Consider the following 18,827-nt stretch of genomic DNA (forward strand, 5'->3'; position numbering starts at 1 on the left):
ATTACATCTCCATTTTTTCATTGCTCCTCATACCTCGTAATAGATCTACAATTTGTACACTATTGGTCTACAATTCCCCTTACAAGTTACGATGATCAAAATATAATAGATTAGAATAAGTGTCAACATTGCAACTTTGTCTATATTCTGCATTTAAGAGAGAAATGTGTCAATACACCTCAGCACAAAAAAAAAAACACTTGAAGAAACATGAAAATGTGAGGAAAAAAAAAATAAAGATGCATCCTGCTACTTTCATTCATAGCCCACTCTATGCTGTGAATAAGAGGAAGTTCCCCTAAATGTGTGTGTTTGAAAATCTCTTAAAAGCACACAGATTAGTGAGACACGTGAAAGGAAAGAGTAAAAGACAATCAGACAATGTGCTCCAAAGATAGGAATTGTTAAAATCTAAGTTCATTGATTCTATGCATGGAGTTGAATTGTGAGTGAAATGTGAAGAAAATTTGCACAGATTTCTAAGATGTCAAAAGTGTGCTAAATGTAGCTTTCTGCTCCACAATGTACAAAAAATACTATCATCTTCTTGTAATATTTTGAAGGTAAAATTTGTTGCTGAATTTCCATGTAGAAAGGGCAACACTTGAAACTAAGCACAACTAAAAAATTCATAACTTTTGAACTGTTCATTGGATTTTTCTGTCCGACTTTCAGTGGACATTTTGCTAATCTTCTGTTCAAGCATACTTCCCCCCAAAAATTAGCCATCAATGATGTTCATTTGTTTGTTTACATACTCTCTACAAGGATTCCTGACTACATGCATCATTGGTATGTGTGAACGAGTGACAGCTCCCCTCAACTTGTTTCTCTCGATGTGACCCTCGAGACATTCCCTTGGGATAAAAGTTGCAATACACAGACCTGTGATTCCTGGTTTGTTCTTCCACAGGTACTCTTCCCGCATGCACTGCCATTGCTGTCCAAGATTCGGAAGACATCTGTTCTTGCCACAAGGCGGTCAATTACACCACCTGCGATGCTGCATATCTGGGACCGGGGTCTATCTGTTCTCCAGAGATCATTAGCGTGTCCGGGGATGTTCCCAACCCCGACGAGATCAGCTCGCTCGACTCATCGTTTTTCTGGGATCTCTTGTCAGACCATTTCCCATTTACGCCGTACAGTGATGTAACCGTTTCCACAGAGACGACGGAAGGTGCTACCACTGAATTTACGACAACGACTTCTGGAGACGGTACAACAGCAGGATTTACTTCCGGAGAAGGTACAACGGCAGAATTTACTTCTGGAGAAGGTACAACGGCAGAATTTACTTCTGGAGATGGTGCAACACTGGCAACATCCACAACGGCTGACAGTCAGAGGTTTACATTCACATCCGACGAAGCAACTACTGCATCAACAACAGGAAAGGTGACTGATATTTCTTCACCTGCCAGTTCCTTTTCCACAGACTTTCCCACTAATGCAAAGCAAGGCGGTCACACAGGACAGACGACTTCACCCAAAAGTCCTTCTTCAACTGCCTTTTCCACAAATGCAGTGCCATTCAGCCTCACAGGAGAGACAACTTCTCCAAATAGTCCCTTTTTGACAGACTTTTCCACGAATACAGTGCCAGGCACTCACACAGGAGAGACAGCTTCTGTTGAGTTGGTGACCGTCACGGAGATAGTTACCATGGAAACTGAACAAACAATGCAAACTTCTCAGAATGACTTTGACTTGCACACAGGGGAGATGGTGACCGATTTGGAGTGGGCAGAGACACGCCACTGCGCGCAACTCGGATGTAGAAATGCATCGCTCTATGCAGGTGAGTTTGGTAACATTAAATCGGGATGTTGATTCTTTGATGTGGCAGTGCATTCCTAGATGCTGGTGACTTTTGTGTATTGTTTCTGTATACAAAGATATTCCTATACCCCACCCTTTATTGGAACTCCTGTGCAGCCCTAGAAATATGTAGACAAAAAAAAATAAGAAATAAACAAAGAGGTTGTTGTGCTGTATGTAGAACACATTTCACGTTATGTATGATTTTAGTAGAGAGTTATATCAAAGAAAAGAAAAATAATGGCATTAGTGTATTTGGCTCAGATGTAATTAAAGCTATCCTAGAATTAGTTCTCGCAGATACCTTGTCTTTGATAGTTCCAGTCTTTGTCTGATATAACAAATCAAGCAGAAGTAAAAACAGTATATACAGGGGTTTTTTTCCACATCAAACATACAATGTATGTGACTTAAAATATCCTTTGCTACATCCTTTTGATACCAATCTAGAAGGACTTTGGTTGTAAGTTCCAGTAATATCTCAGAAACAAATGGTAACATTGATATAATTTACCTATATTTGTCAGTGCTCTTCGATATATAAGGCATTGTCCAGACCCCAACAAAAAGTTATGGGGAAAAAGGAAATTGTATAAAGAGTTTGGAAATACTTCCATTAATCTCTACATTTTTACATGCTGTTGGAGTCAAGAGAACCTGTGATAAAGAAATACAATGTATATTCATACATGAATTCAGTCAGAGACCTATCACTAAGAATATTTTTTTCTGTTATAATCTCTGCTTACACTTTTGTTGTGGAGGGAATGAAAGCATTAAAGATGAATTTGTTTGTGGGAGACTAAGACATTCTTCTCGTTCGGACAATCAGGTGATGTTCTCGACGTCTCATTGGCTAATGTCATCGGATCGAGCGAGAACGCTACGTATCCCCTAGATAATGCTTTCCTGTCCAACGTGGACTCTGCGTTCTACGACTACGAAACGCTCCTTTCCATGGATTTTGGGAAGAGCGCCCCCGGCTTCTCCGGGTGGTGTGCAGAGTGGGACGACGACTTTCAACCGTTCATCCAGGTCCAGTTCCAGTCCTTGGTGACGCTCCACAGATTCGTGGTACTCGGTGCCCAGGGTGGCCGGGGTAAAGTGACGTCCTTTCACGTGGCCTACACTGACCCAAAGCAGACCAACAGATGGCGCTATTACCGCCATTACCGCTCCGACTTCCCATTGGTGAGGTTCCCGGTGATTTGCAGTTGTGACAACTACTTAAATCTAATGAAAATAAAGAAATGTAATTTTCGCGAATTTGAAAAGACTGCTTTTTTCGGCACCACGAAATGTTCTCAAATTGCCACTGGCATTCAGTGCATAGTACTGTAAAAGTGGATATTTTCGCGTGACTAATTTTTCGCGCTTGGCCGGGTAGGAAGAGTTTCGCATGTTTTTACATCCGCGGAATCGAGACATCACGCACAGGAACATATGGCAAGCAAAATATTCGCGAGCTTTTATTTTCGCGCTAGTTTCTGGTTGCGCGAAATGCGCGAAAATTTCAACACCGCAAAAATTTCCACTTTTGCAGTATTGACAAGAACTTTCGAGAACATTTTGTTTTTGGCAAATTCTCACTCTTTTCATGTTCACTCATTTTCATTCACTCAAGTTTCATGCGCACAAAAATTTTAAATTTTTAAAGAATCCAAAGTTCAGACTGTATATATTACAAAGCTCCCTTTGAGGTGCCAGTATCTGTTTTTTAACAAGTAGTTGCTGTAATATTTCCTTTTCCCTCCAGAATATACATATTCATGAATTTAGAGGTGTGTATCTCTGGCTATCTTGTTTGCCTTCTGTTCAGTTTGTTGTTTCTATTTGACGTATCCGGGCAATTACCCCCCAGTTAATATACTGGTTGGTGTTAAGGTTAGAGTATGGTAGGGTTAGGGTAAGGTTTAGGGTTAGGAGTTTGGGCTAGGGTTAGGGTTAGGTTCAGGATTAGGATTAGGATAAGGGCCAGGGGAAGGATCTGGGGTAATTGTCAAGGGGGTAATTGCCCTAGACCCCTATTTGAATCAACCTGTTGTTTTTATTTGTGGCTATCAACAAGAAACTTACAAGTTGTATAAGTTATTAGGAGAAAAATGAGCAAAGAACATGGGATTCCATTGGGATTCAAACCCGAGACCTCCGGAGCTAGCCCGATGCTCTACTGACTGAGCTATAGAAAGCCCTAGTACAGTGTCCGTCCCCAGAAATCCTTAATTCTCAATGGTCGAACGGTCAGAAACTAAAGCAGTGTGTATGTGTGTGACACACTTGCACACACTTGAACCTGACATAAACCAGAAGTAGTATCAGTTTTAGAGTTTACCAGTAATGAAGAATATGCTATGCATGCTCCTAAGGTTGGAGTTATGCATGAATGATAGGAACGCTCAAGTGATCAGCTCTCTCTCTACTGATTGTTTCTAAATTTGAAGGAATTCTCATTCGACGACAATGCGGCAGATTACCTGCAAGTGGACCTTAATCCCTCCATTGAGGCAGAATGGATCTCTTTCCTGCCAACGGTGTGGCTTAAGAGCGTCTGCATGCGGATCTTTCTCTTCGGCTCGACATATGAAGGTACTGTTCGTTGTAGGGGAGGGGGGTAACTTCCCTGAAATTTATTCTTATGATAGACTTCAAGAAGTACAGGCATTGGGAAAAGAGATGTCGATCTGCTGAGATAAAACAGATAACTGACTGAAAGAAGACTAATGCAATATAATGCCTTATCTGCCCCAACTATATGACAGCAGACTGCTCCCTGTGCAAAATTGTAATTACAAAGTATTCTTCATTATTTTTACACACTAAAGTACTGATACTATGCAGATAATGGCACACATATTCAAATGTAAATGATGCACCTATTGAGCACAACAACAACAACAACAACAATAACAACTTGTCATCCCTGAGACAACCAGAACTCATATCTCACTTGGCATAAATTCAAAAACATCCTAACTCATATATTACTCTCAAAAGTACTAATTTGAGTGCTGATACATTACAATTATTGATGTAATCCACAACAATATTTCAACATTATATGCCATCAAAATTGATGTTAATGGTATGCAAGAATAAGACAGTTTTTTTCACTCTCCAAAAATTCTTGATTTCTGAGATGCAAGGGTTGATATGGTGTTCTTTGGCATCTTCCTCTGAAATGATAGATACTGTTGTGCTTCTGCCATTCTCGCCTTAACTGTAGGGAAACTTTGTTCTTGTCTATCTTCTATCATTATGTTCCAATAACCACACTCACAATCTACTAGATGGAGCAGGCTGTCGAAATATAAATGTGAAGATGCTTACCATCTGCATTCTATTCAGAGTATGATGTGTGTTCTTCTGCAGAACAAGGTGAAGTCGTAAACCCGAGGCCTCCTTGCTATGATTATCATCCAGTGGTACATTTTGATAGGAAGTGAGCAAGAAATGAGAGTAAATCAAAAGATCTTCTCTGCAAGAAATAGAAATCTAGACTCTCTGATCGAGAGAACACAGATTCAATTCCTGTGTGTGGCATATACCCTGAAACAAGATCTTTTCCCCCAAGATGTCACTCTTCACCCACATATGAAAGTTGGAGATTGGTAGAAGAGCAGTTCTTATACCGAAGAGGCTACTGTTTATGCAGCATAATATGCTGGGTTTTTATTCTCATGATATTCAAGAGTCAACCAATATTTGCAAAATTAATGACTATGCAAAATCATTTCCTCCCACAACAAAAAAGATTGATATTGTCTCCCTGGTGAGAAATTACCAACTTTCTTCTTGAAAAGCAATGATACTTCTTTCTTACTCTCTCAATGTGCTCCTTGAATGTGAATTCCACCAGTAGCGAGTTAGGTTCCAAATTCATGAAATAGTCTATTCGTAAAATAAATGCTGCAGATACAGAACTCTACTCTACATTGGTGTTATCAATGCTCGTATACACAAAATTACAGCCAGGGTTGGAAATAGACTTCTCTCATTGAATCTCTTTACACAGGAGGTTTAATTGCCCTGGGCATGGAGAGTGAAGACATCCGCGATGTACAGATTTATGCCAGCTCCAGCTTCGACGAGAATCATCGCCCTCATCATGCCCGTCTCCACGGCAACAGCGCCTGGTGTGCCGCTCCCGACGACGCAAACCCTTGGCTGGAGATGGATCTCCTGTCCAAGGCATTCCTGGACCACATCGCTGTCCAGGGACGCTCCAACGGCAGTCTGCAGACACCACCAGGCGGCTCATACCTCACCAAGTACAAGCTGTCGTACAGCGTGGACAGACAGAAGTACTATGCAGCCACGGTGAGACAAGTGCCGCAGACTTTTTGCAACAGGGGTCTTGCTAAAACATGTAGCAAAAGTGTCCCATCCATCTAAAGACGTAATATTATTGAAGGCGCTAAATGGTAATCTGTATGCTGTAGTAAAAGATTTCTTCATATCTCAAGCAAGTTTGCCTCTTTGATCAGCATGGTCCTTGCAAACTAGTCCATCACACACACCCATGGAAGTATCCGTGATTGGCAATGTAAAACCAGAAACATATCCACGGCATAAAATTTTTGCGTGCACTTTACTTGTCCGAAACCTGCTCCTTGCAATATTTGTTAAAGTTTCATGCATGCAAAAATGTCGGGTTGTACAGTAATTAGGGACCAACATTCCTCTATAGGGAGAGAAACATTGTATATTTCTCCTCAGTATCTGCCTTCCAAAATTACCATATTTGCCAGTGTACTAACTGCACTTCTAAATTCTGGCCAGATTATCAAAAAAAAAAAGTGAAGACATTTCACACTGGACTGATCTAAAGGTCTATTTTCAGCCACATTCAAAGTGCCTGGAGGTTCAGTTGAGTGTTAATTAGTATGCCTTTAAGCAAGTGTGCCACAGGAGCTGTTTGCGAATTGAACAACACATGGAAAAATGAACTTTGATCCTACCACAAATTTGAAGTACGTCATAATACAGCTTTAGTAGATCCAAGTCGTGGTGTGCCTACCGTGTATAAAAATGGATGTGCACATTTCTTTTTGAAATGAAGTAAATGATAGCAGTTCTACTATCCATCGCTGTATTCCACTATCTCAAATTCAATCACTCAAGAAATTGTTGGGAAGTCTCAATTCACGAAAAAGCTAGACATCGCTGTAGCGTATACAGTATTTGTACACTCATCCCAAATCAGGTGCGGAGTACATCCTTGGTGAATGCAGATGACGTGGAAGTGAGACAATTATCCTTTAACATCGTGGCAAGATACTTCAGACTCAGCAGATTTGAATCCATAGACAGCTACTTCTGTCTTCGTGTAGAGCTGTATGGTTATATGAACTTTGGTGAGTGTTTGAAGATGACTAATAAACTCGCTCTGAACAGTTTTCTTTCTATTCTCATATGATTATATTCAATTCATTCCTTTGTGACTGATTGTGGGGCTAGTGTTGATCATGGTTAATGGTGGTTATCATGAATTAGTGTAAAAAAAAGAGTGTTGGTAATCTGGCTTATTTTGGAGTTATTTGCACACATGCTGACAGTGGTATTATTTCCCAATGATAAAAGAATCCTTGAAAAAATTTCAGAAAAATTCCTGGATCAAGACAACAATCCAGATCAATACCAAAATGTATCCATATATTCTTGTATCATTATTACCTTTTCCCGCAAATTTCATCTGGATCCTTTGATAACCTTTTGAGTGGTTTTTCTAACAAACAAAAAACAAACAAACAGGCAAACCAACACTGGTAAAAACATTACCTCCTCTGTCAAAGTAAACATTGTCACTACAAGAGGTAAATATGACTTCTGTCAAAAAGAAAAAATATATAATTTACTGTAAAACGAGAAATTTTTGCGTGCATTTTAATTTTGCGAATTTCGCGAGCGCCAAAATTCGCGAAATTAAAATGCCCGCGAAAGCTTTTGTCTACACTACATGCATTGAATGCCAGTAGCAATTCACGAAAATTTCATGCCACGAAAAACACTTTCGGCTCCAATTCGCGAAAATTTCATGCCGCGAATATATCATGTTTTACAGTATTATATATTGCTATGTGGATCATTATGAAAATCTACACCCTTGCTAAAAAAAAAAATAGAGTCCTCTTCAATTTTCTTGTTTATTTATAACATTTTCCATACATTAGATCTCCGGATGTACTTGTGTTTGTAAGGTTGAATTTCTGTACCTTATGTTGTGTGTCTGTTTTCTGTCTGTGAAGCTACTGTTCTTGTTGTAAGCTGGATTAATGATGACGCTGACAGTCTCCAGTTGACATAGATTTTATTGAACAAATCAAACAGTCTCAGTCTGCCAATACATGTATAAACTCCGTATCATCCTCATGCGTACATGTTGAAATGCATCTATCCAGAATAACAAATTCTATTTTGATTATTCGACATCAAAGAGCTCGCAGAGACTATGTCCACGTCCATTTGTCTCACAAGTCAAAGTCAAAGTCCAGAATCAATTAAATCTGCGTCATCTTATCCCATGAAAATAAAAGTTGCATTGTGCCCATGCCAACCACACGCACACTGCGCCATTGGCATGGACACAACGCCCCTCAACGCATTGACGCAGCAATAACAGACCGCATTTTCATTTACCACATTATGCATACGGTGTGTGTGCACATCCATGTCGCTGTTCAAATTTTACTCGTTACTCTGCAGAGCTGTTTTCGTCAGAATCTATCGTCAAGGAAGACATCCTACTAGAAGGAGATGGTATTCCCTTCGGGATCGCTGAACAGGGCAATGTTCTCCCTATTCCCCTCTTCCTGACAGGCAAGTCTTTCTTTAATCCATCGAGGACGAGTCCCGAGAATACTCGGGCAAGTGTATATGGGAAGTGCGTATTAATGCACAATCAGTCCATCCTCAATGGGTTAACCCTTACTTTCCTTTTTTTGCCAATTAGCATGTACGCTTGAATGCTCTTTTATTTCGATATGCACCCAGTTTCTTCTACCGACAATGTATCTACAAGATGAGGCAAGATTGCCAAAGCACCATGCAGATTTGCTATGCAACAGACATCTTGAGTAATATATTCACTCGATATGCCTACTCTCTTTTTAGATATAAGAGAGATTGCCGGAATCTGAATATTACTGTATATCAACTCTGTGAAAGTCATAAGAGTCATATTTTGCCCATGAGTTAAATAAATGTGAAAATAGTTTGGAAATAACAACATGACAGTTTAAGATTCGTGAATCTCACTCTTAAGTATCAATAATTTCACTTGTGCGGAGTTAGCTGTGCACAAGCAACAATTGTGTGCATATACATTGTCCTTGTAATGTTATCACATATCAAATTTGTCAGGACTATATTTTCTTTAGTTGTTTTGTACAGTTATAATGCAATATCTATACCATGTTCATTTGGGTTATCCCATGACAATTGTGTTAAAATAATCTTTATTTGGTGTTGTTAGGTATGGCATGGAGACTACATCCAAAAGCTTCAATATGCATCATTCTTAAAATTTATTCTGGAAATGTGAATTTATGGATGCTGACACTCTGCATTATCTCTGTACAAATATCTTATTATCATGTTTTACTTTTGAGAATCCACAACCAAGGAACTTTTTAACAAGTTTGCAGTCCGGAATAAGCTCTGTTTTGAAGCACTGCTGAATTGTGACATCACACACATCAGATAAAATGATGCTCCCACCCTCTCGCTCCACAGATGAATATTGGTACATCAATACAGACGTCATCTCAGACTACCATTCTCACAGCGCCCTCTCGTGGCAGCAGTCCTTGTCTTCCTCGAGTTCACAACAAAACTCAAGCACCAACAGCAGCTCCAGTTCCTTCGGTGAAACAACCACTTCGAGCCAAAACTCTACGTCGACCTCCTCCAACGTCAGCGATGGGGACTCGCTATTGACCACGCAGTACGTCGTCCCGGATCTGCTCGGCATCAGAGGGGGCGTCCTCCGCTTCAATTATTACCTGCGGGGCGGGGATACCTCCAGACTTGCCTTCTACATGCGCGTCTTTGACGAGCCCGACGGAGGGTACACGTCCATGTACTATGATGTGTTGCAGTTTGAGGTGGCGGGACCAGCCGATAACGACAGCGCCACGGGCTGGGTGGAAGATTACATCTCCCTTGATTTTGGAGAAATCTACCAGGTATGGCAAGCATCAGAGTTTGGTTTTCGTTTCGTTTGGGGGGCATTTTTTGGTGATATTTCAGTTTGGTGACATGATAAAATGTTTGTGTCTGTAAAGTTTACCTTTTCTCCTTGGGGTATTGTGAACACATCTGGACATATTTAGGATATTTGTGTGTGTGTGTGTGTGTGTGTGTGTGTGTGTGTGTGTGTGTGTGTGTGTGTGTGTGTGTGTGTGTGTGTGTGTGTGTGTGTGTGTGTGTGTGTGTGTGTGTGTGTGTGTGTGTGTGTTGTGTGTGATTGTTCTTTGTTTGATTTGAAAATCATTATTGATTGAATATTGTTGCATGCATTCAAGATGAATGTTTTGCTATGTAAAATTATAGAAATCAAATGAAGGTTACTGAAAAACAAACACAAAAATGTGTTTGCTATGGTGTTCTTACATAGTACCCTTGCTGAGTGAAAGGAGCAGTATGGAGGTTAGATGGTTTTATTTTGTCAAGCTTTTGGGGTACACAAAGTACTTTAAAATGACAGAGGTGTACCCGCAGATCAATGGATGTAAGGTTGTCTCTCTGTACAGCTGTATATTTGTCAGACCTGCCAAATTTCCATGGGTGTGCAAGAATCCCCCCCCCCCCCAAAAAGGAAATAATAATAACAGTAATAATGGTAATTATAATAATAATGATGATGATACTACTACTACTACTACTACTACTACTACTACTACTACTACTAATAATAATAATAATAATGATGATAATGATAATAATAATAATAATAATAATAATAAAATAATAATAAGAGAACTGTCTCTTTCCATCCTGATGACAACATTTTGAAAGCTCCTTTGAGTTAGGCAGTGATATTGCCCATTAAGATGCAGATGACACACAACTATCTTGTCGAAAGCTCCCTAAGACTTTGCTGATTTTGATGTTTTGATATAAGCAGCCACGATTTAAAGTGGCATGAAACTTGAATATACTGGTACATGTTTATTGAGTGAATGCAACAATATTAGTAGAACACATCAGTAAAAATTTGAGCAAAAATCAGACAATCTGTTCAAGAGTTATGATTTTAAAGTTTTGGTGCAGCCCTTGCAGGATAAGAAGACTACTATAGTTTGTGATGTCACAAATATATAGAAAATTATATTTTCACTTTTCTAGCGTAATGAAAGAGCACTTAAAACAGGGGGAATATTACTCTGAACATATATCAGTGACAAGATGAGGGAATGTAAACTTTTCATAACAAATGACTCTTTGTTGAATTTTCTATCTTTTGTTGAATTTTCTATCTTTTGTTGAATTTTCTATCTTTTCTTTATATTGATCTTCATAAGTATGTGACGTCACAAATTGTAGTCATCTTCTCATCTGGGGATTGCTGCATCAAAACCTTAAAAATTCATAACTTTTGCCATTTAGCTTTTAACAATTTCTTTTTCAAGCTTTCACTAATGCATTCCTCAATATTTCTGCATTTACTCAATCCACATGTATAGTTGGGTTTCATTCCCCTTTACGCAATATGCAGCAATATTTCTAGCTTGTGTGTACACAGTGCCATCTCCTGGGCATGCCAGTGTAATTGCACGATGATTAAAATTTTTGTCTAATTTCATCCCACATCAGCTGGTGGTTGAGGTGCAGGTACAAGACGACGGTCACTCCATGGTGGCACTGGAGGACATTCAGATCATTTCTGGTGAGACTATTGTAAAACAAGAATTCTTTTGTTTGTGTGTGTGTGTGTGTGTGTGTATGTGTGTCTGAAACTGTTCCAAGGAGCCAGGATTCACAAAAGTAAAATTTTTGTCTACACAACGCATCGACTGCCAGTCACCAACTCGCAGAAGTTTCTTCCTGGGGAAAAAGGATGTCAGGTCCATTTTGTGGAATGGTATATGAAAGAAAATATAGAGAATTCAACTATTTTTTCCTTAGATGTGTCATTCATGGGTGGTAACCAAGTTTTAGGGTAGTATAATTCCCCTGTCTTCAGATAGAGGCAAGACAAGTACTCTTTTGTTATCCAAAAAAATGAAAATATGTTGAATTTTCTTCATGTTTTCTTTATATCATTTTACACATGTGACATCTCAGACTGCAGTAGTCTTCTCATCTAGCGATGGCGGTTCTTAAACTTTGAATATTCATAACTTCTGAACGGATTGTATGATTTTCCTCAAACTTTCACTGACGTGTTTCACTAATATTGCTTCATATTCTCAATTCACATTTACAACATACATATGTACAATATATACAAGTGTATGAAGGTGAACTTGTCCATTAACCCTAACTAGGCCGGAGGGGGGGCCTCCGAGGCCCCCCCTCGACGTTTCGCGCTATGTATCGCTATTGCGAGAAGCTATTGCCGTGACGTTTCATGACTTTTTTCTTTCGAGTCTCCTGCATCTTTTGACACAAAATTTGCGATGCCCGGGTGCACGGTTCCGAAGTTGCGCATGAATATGTACGTGCATGTCAGACCAAAAATTGCTCAAAAACGTGAATTCGTGTACAATTTCAATGCAAACTGTGTTTACAGGCAAATTTCATAAAAGCATGGTTATTTGGGGGTTTTATTGATTAAAATCAATGAATAACATATTCTCTTGTTCGGAACGATGTCGCGGACAAATTTCATTGAAAAAACAATGAAAAACATAAAGTCAAAAAAACAAAGAAATACATAAGAAATTCAAAAAAACAATAACATACTTAGGAAATTTTTTCTGATTGTGCAATTTTTTTCTCTTACATTTGCTAAGGACACTAAAAAGAATATTTACACCAAAAAATGTGCCTGTTTTGAGCTTTATTTAGTGATTTATACCAAATTGTCTTATTTCCTGCATCATTTTGCATAAATTAGCATAATTTATTGTAAATGATAATTTTTGAAAAAATTAACTTCATGGTACTTTAGATTACATCATAGGCAATGTGTGTGCCAATTTTCGTCGCGATAGCGCGGTTGACGGCCGAGATCTGGAGGGGGGGCCTGGGAGGCCCCCCCGGCTCTATCATCTACCTAAATAGCCCGGCCTAATTAGGGTTAAACCCGTGTATCTGTACTTACTTTATCAGTATAACACCAATCGTTTTCCTACCTCATACTCTTCTTCCCCAATGGCCGACACCGTCGCAGAAAGCTACATGGATTCGACAGAGCGCAAGATGGGAATGATGAAGGGCAAAATCGAGGACAGTCAGCTGTCGTCATCCTCGGTGTGGTCAAGCGGCAGTGGCTACTCTGATGCAGTGACCAATGCTCGACTGGACGCAAACACCGGTGGCTGGTGTCCGGCTTCCTCTGACCAAGATCCTTGGATTCAGGTGGGTAAAGAAATGTATGTCCATTGCTGTGGCATGAAAGTTGTTTTTTAAACCTTTTGTGGTATTGACTCTCCTTCACAAACAAGTTTTCATTTTCAACCAGATTTCATGGGAAATATGGATGTTTGTTGTTCGAATAACTCACACTGCCAATGGTGGTTGGCAGTGATGAATTTGACCTTACTTTAAATTCCACCACATGTGCTCTAGATGCTTGAGGCATCCTTAACCCGTCGAGGACAAGTCCTGAGTATACTCGGGCAAGCGTCTATGGGAAATGCATGTTGTAGCAAAATCAAACCGTCGTCAACGGGTTAAGGGTGCCTGAAGGCAGTATGTTATGCATTTCTGGACATTGTTCTGAGATTCCTGTGAACTGATGATAGTAGTGACGTGGCATACTCTAAATGTGGAAACTGTCATGCACTTGATATTGTGTGCCGGGTCAATTTAAGTGAAATTTGCTTGTATGTGAGGGTCATGCTAACTGATTTTGCCCCCCCCCCCCTCCCACCCTGATCCCTTTCAGATTGACCTTGCTGTCAGGGGTATGCTCACTGGAGTCATCGTGCAAGGAAGTAATGTTTATGATGAATGGGTCATCGAGTACTACATCCGGGTCAGTCTGGATGAGGCATCGTGGGATTACTACGACTATTCCCAAAGTCCTGTGGTGAGTGTAAACCATAGAAGACCACCAATATTGTGGTAGCCAAGAACACCAATGATAAAGATGTGACAAAAAGCTAGGTTTAGATGCAAGTTTCTTCACTTTGTCTTCCTCTACAAATAAAATTTGTTAAGATCGCAACTGCTCATCTGTAAATTAACAAACATGTCAGGAAAAAGGAAGAAGCGGGACTCGAACCTGTCCTTTTTTCCGACATGTTTGTTAATTTACAGATCAGCAGTTGCGATCTTAACGAATTTAATTTGTAGAGGGAAACAAAGTGAAGAAACTTGCATCTGAACCTTTACCCCTCTAAATAATATCTTTCTTTGAGCTAGGTTTCCTCTTTAACATGTTTGTTTTGTTTGTTTGTTTGTTTTTTGTGGATATGACACAAGTTGTCATGCAGTGTTTGTAGACCCAGGGTTTTGACTATTGAAATGATTTCAAATTGCTTTGGATATCGATGAGAGTAATGGACTAGACTTTATTCTTGGAATATTTGATCCCTGTACTTTGCCCTATTTAAGACTGTAAAACTTTGTTACAGCAGTACTAGCTAAGTGTGTGATATCTCTTCCAATACGCATAATCTCAGGATTTTTCTTATAGTACTCTTTGATATCTCTTAATTGTTAGTACTGTTTTGGATTTCTGGTCTTGTTATGCTACAAAAACATACTAGTATCAGTAAAACATTCTTATGAATGAAACTCAGTCTGTCAAACTTGGGTTCTAACTCATCGTGTTTACTCACTCTCTCTCAACTGTCACATTGTGCCCAAGAGATGGCGCTCCACCACTTACACCTTTGTAAAACAAGAAAAATGAAAGCGTACCATGCATTTGATCAACCCTCAGATGTTTGCTGGAACATATGGACCTGACGTATCAGTGCTGGAAACGCTAGTCAATCCCATGGAGTTTCGCTACATCAGGATCTATCCGACCGACTGGCATAGCTACCCGTGCATGCGAGTGGAATTGACAGGATATCAGCTCGGTATGTTTCCGACCTTAGCCGAGATGGTCGGTAGATTTGAACAGTCTGCAGTCATTGGTGCAGGGCTCTTTTATCTGTCACCGATAGAATCAAAAGTTGATACACTTTGTGAATTGCTTGAAAGAGGCTTCCTAATCTCATAGTCAGATTGGAATTGGGACAATTCAAAATAGTTAAAGCTGCAGTATAATTTTTTTTTCTACTAATTCCTATTTAGTTTGGAAGCATTTAATGGCGCTAAACTGACTTGTAATTGTTATTTTCAGTATTGCTGCTCAATATGCAGGTCATTGTCAACATATCAAAATTATATATGACTATTGTGTTTTAGAACGCTGCATCCAAAGAAACACCGTAGATAATGAAATGTACTCTACTGTACACTTGTCAAAATTCAAGAGGAAATTTTTGTATTGCAAGACAGTCATACTTGATTGAGATTTCATTTAGAGAGGATGTTTGTGAAAGGAGGAGGATGTTTTTGTATGTTCCTTTTGCTATAGAATATCTGGGCAATACGCAGTTGCCTTCCACCGCGGAAGCCAGCACCAGCTTTCAGACCGGCACCTCCACTGACGATGCCACGCCCACGTGGGATGCTAGCACTCCTGTCAACATGGCGACGCAGCAGACATTGGAAATCTCCACCCATTCTCAGAGCACGGAGGACTCTTCTCCCCCAAAACAAAATTCTGTCGTGCAGGCGACAACTCAGCGGGTCCTGCAGACTACGGACGAGTCAACGTCACCCCAAACCCCAGGGGGCTCTTCCACCACTGACAGCTCCACGGCATGGGAACAAACTTCCGACATGGAGACGACGCCACAGCCATCAACATCCCCTCCACCAGACCAAGTTGACGTCTCAGGTGCAAATGAGGTCAGTTCATGAAACTTTTATGCCACTTCATCTTTCACTAATTTTGTCTGTGCCTGATTAATAGACACCCCGAATCATCTTGATGATAGGATTAAGATGATTTGGGGTGTCTACCAATTAGGTACACGCGAAATCAGTGAAAGATGAAGTGGCATGATGATCAACCCCTTGTGGTTCACCCCAGGTGACTAGCAATAGTCAGCAAAACGGTATCAACCAGGCACACGAATGAATGAATGAATGAATGAATGAATGAATGAATGAATGAATGAATGAATGAATGAATGAATGAATGAATGAATGAATGAATGAATGAATGAATGAATGAATGAATGAATGAATGAATGAATGAATGAATGAATGAATGAATGAATGAATGAATGAATGAATGAATGAATGAATGAATGAATGAATGAATGCATGAATGAATGAATCTTGATGATGATGATGAATAGGAGGAGAAGTATTGTTACCATGAATCTTCTTTTCTTTCTTCTTTTTCTCTTCCTTCATACTTCCAACTGCCATTTCTGCTTTCTGTTTGTACATCAGAGGAGTAACAGTTTTAGTGCAGGGCGATTGAAGATTTCCTCAGCCAGTGGCAAAGTGATATCCAATATAGGGGACCTGGTTGTCTCTGCACTGCCAACACAGCCCCAAACACTGAATGTGAGTGCGACAGCTGTGAAAGTATCATTGTGGGGTGGATTCTAGAGTAGTGGTAGTGGTGGTGGTGGGAGGGGGGAGGAGGGGAGGTTACACCATTGAAGTGAACAAACAACTAGAAAAGTACTCAAAGAACACAGACCTCCGTCAAGCCAGCAACTCTATTTCTACCCTTACATTCATGCAATTTCCCAAAATAGAAGCCTTTTGTTTACGTCATTGCACGGCACCTTGCCTGAGCAGAGCAGGCGCTATAGTGCACATATGTAAACCTCCAGTACGTGCAGCTTGAACCCCAAGTTCGTTGACCTTTTATGCCAAGAGATGAAAAATCCTTTAAAAATACATGAAAAATGCCTGGATTACTACTACAATTGAATGAGGTGTTCCTTGTGTCAATATCAACTTATTATGTAAGTTTCATTTTAATCCTTTGACAACTTTTTGCAAATAGCCAAACCAACACCAATGATCCCTTAATGTCCTTCTTACTTAGCAGAGGTACTAATAACAAGAACAACAGATAAGATGAGCACATGTGGTGTATTAACAGGAAAGCGTCAAGCTGTCTCTATATGTGTATAAGTCATCACAGAGTGGCAAGAACTTGTTAATCAACAATGGTACTCGCCTATGTGACCATGCACCACGAAACCAACAAAAAGTAGCCAGATATGAATTTTTAGTTAAGGGTAAATTCTGAAAGAGTAGACTCTAAGCTTTAAAATGATGTATAACTCAATTCAAATGGACTCCCCTAACCTATCTAAATACTGGAAAGAAAGCACACACTCTGGAAACGTGTGAACTGAGAAAAGAGGCTCTGAGGTACAGTGTTTATTTAAGCGCTTAATCTTTACCAAGCTGTCCTAGCTGTGCGATGAAAGGGACAAAACTCAGGATGTAAACCACCAGAGCAACAACAATGAAGGGATTATCAAATTAAGCTGAAATTGAGCATGTTCTATTAATACATTCTGTCCATGATTACTGCTAACTTTCAAAGCAGTAGTATTATCCTTTCACAAGTGATTAGACTTGAAAATGAAGAGTGTGCAAAGGATGTCAAGAAATGAAAAGGGGCCTCTAAGACATACCTGATCATTCTACTCTCCCCCGAAAAAGGGTTGTAGAAAAACAGATGATAACACACTTTCCCATTCACGTTATGATCCCAAACTGAAGAATAATGTAGAAGAATGATAGCTCTTTCAAAAAATATGAAAAACTCAAGATTGACTTGGTTGATCCATTTCATCTTTTTTTGTGTCCTCACGTAAAATCAAGGAGTGCGACTTTGTGTTTGTTTTGTGATGCACGGTCACATACGGTAGTTGACAAGAGATAGTCATTAGTCATATTAAAGTATTCTTACACGTAGACTTTTGTTTTGTTCTATTCTGTTCTGTTCCAAGGTATCTTGAGTGGATAATTCTTACTAATGTTCTCTCTGATGTGCATCACTTGTATGATATACAGATTTGACCTTTATCAGGGTGGTCCACGAGGGGTTTTAGCATGTCGCTGCAACATGCTAAAATTCTTGTGCAACATCCTAAAAAGCCAGCAACATGCTATGCAACATCCTTAAGAATTTGCAACAAGCTCAAAGTAAAAGTATTCAAAAATGAGCAAAACATGTGCATAACATAAGAAACATCAAACTACCAGGTACTTTAGATATTTGTGTGCAAAACATGAGAGAGAACATTGAATGTAAGCAGCACAAAGAGAGATAAGCAGCAAAATATTGCGTACTATGTACTCATCGTGTGCGCTCCGCGCATATTCAATTTCTGCAATATTCTCAGATTCTGAGCTTGCAACATGCTAAAATTTCAAGTTGTGGACCACCCTGCTTTATACATGTATGCAAAACTCTGACTAGCCTAACAGCAACCAGAAGTTTGACCAGCCAAGATGTAGACATGATTATTTCATGGCACTTCAGTGTGATGTGTCAAAAGTTTGGAGTTACTTTTCCTTATTCAGTTGTGTTTGTTGTGTGTGGATGATTGAGCACTCTGGAGTTATGTGTTTTAAGGGTAAGCAGTATTTCTTTTTTTATCATCACATTGTTTTTGTCTCTCCGTGTCTTTGTTGTCATCATCTGATGCCTCCACGAAGGTTAAGGATGTCTTAGACGCCATCACAGCTGTGAATGGATCCGTCTCCTTCCAGACGGCATCTACAGTCCTGTCCAGGGTCAGAAACATCACCACAGTAACGGACAGTCCCCTGAGCGCGTCGGATGTTGAGGACAT

The 18,827-nt window shown here is 39.7% G+C and overlaps 1 protein-coding gene across 1 annotated transcript; it reads left to right on the forward strand.

Moving 5' to 3' along the window:
• Positions 1-1,725: 1,725 nt before the first annotated feature.
• LOC139740408 (EGF-like repeat and discoidin I-like domain-containing protein 3) lies at positions 1,726-8,125 on the forward strand. Its single transcript, XM_071651000.1, has 6 exons — positions 1,726-1,801; positions 2,654-3,012; positions 4,263-4,407; positions 5,834-6,138; positions 7,025-7,175; positions 8,067-8,125. The coding sequence occupies exons 1-6, from the start codon at positions 1,726-1,728 to the stop codon at positions 8,123-8,125; spliced, it is 1,095 nt and encodes a 364-aa protein (XP_071507101.1).
• The last annotated feature ends 10,702 nt before the right edge of the window (positions 8,126-18,827 follow it).

The sequence above is a fragment of the Diadema antillarum genome, unplaced genomic scaffold (assembly GCF_040938485.1).
Source record: "Diadema antillarum isolate AM-2024a unplaced genomic scaffold, OU_Dant_1.0 seq00000853_RagTag, whole genome shotgun sequence".
In the NCBI taxonomy this organism is placed as follows: Eukaryota; Metazoa; Echinodermata; class Echinoidea; order Diadematoida; family Diadematidae; genus Diadema; species Diadema antillarum.

Coding starts and splice junctions, on each gene's coding strand:
- LOC139740408 (XM_071651000.1), top strand. CDS start 1,726: ATGGTGACCGATTTGGAGTGGGCAGAGACACGCCACTGCGCGCAACTC. Junction 4,408..5,833: donor CTTCGGCTCGACATATGAAG/GTACTGTTCGTT, acceptor CTCTTTACACAG/GAGGTTTAATTGCCCTGGGC. Junction 7,176..8,066: donor GTATGGTTATATGAACTTTG/GTGAGTGTTTGA, acceptor CTGTCTGTGAAG/CTACTGTTCTTGTTGTAAGC.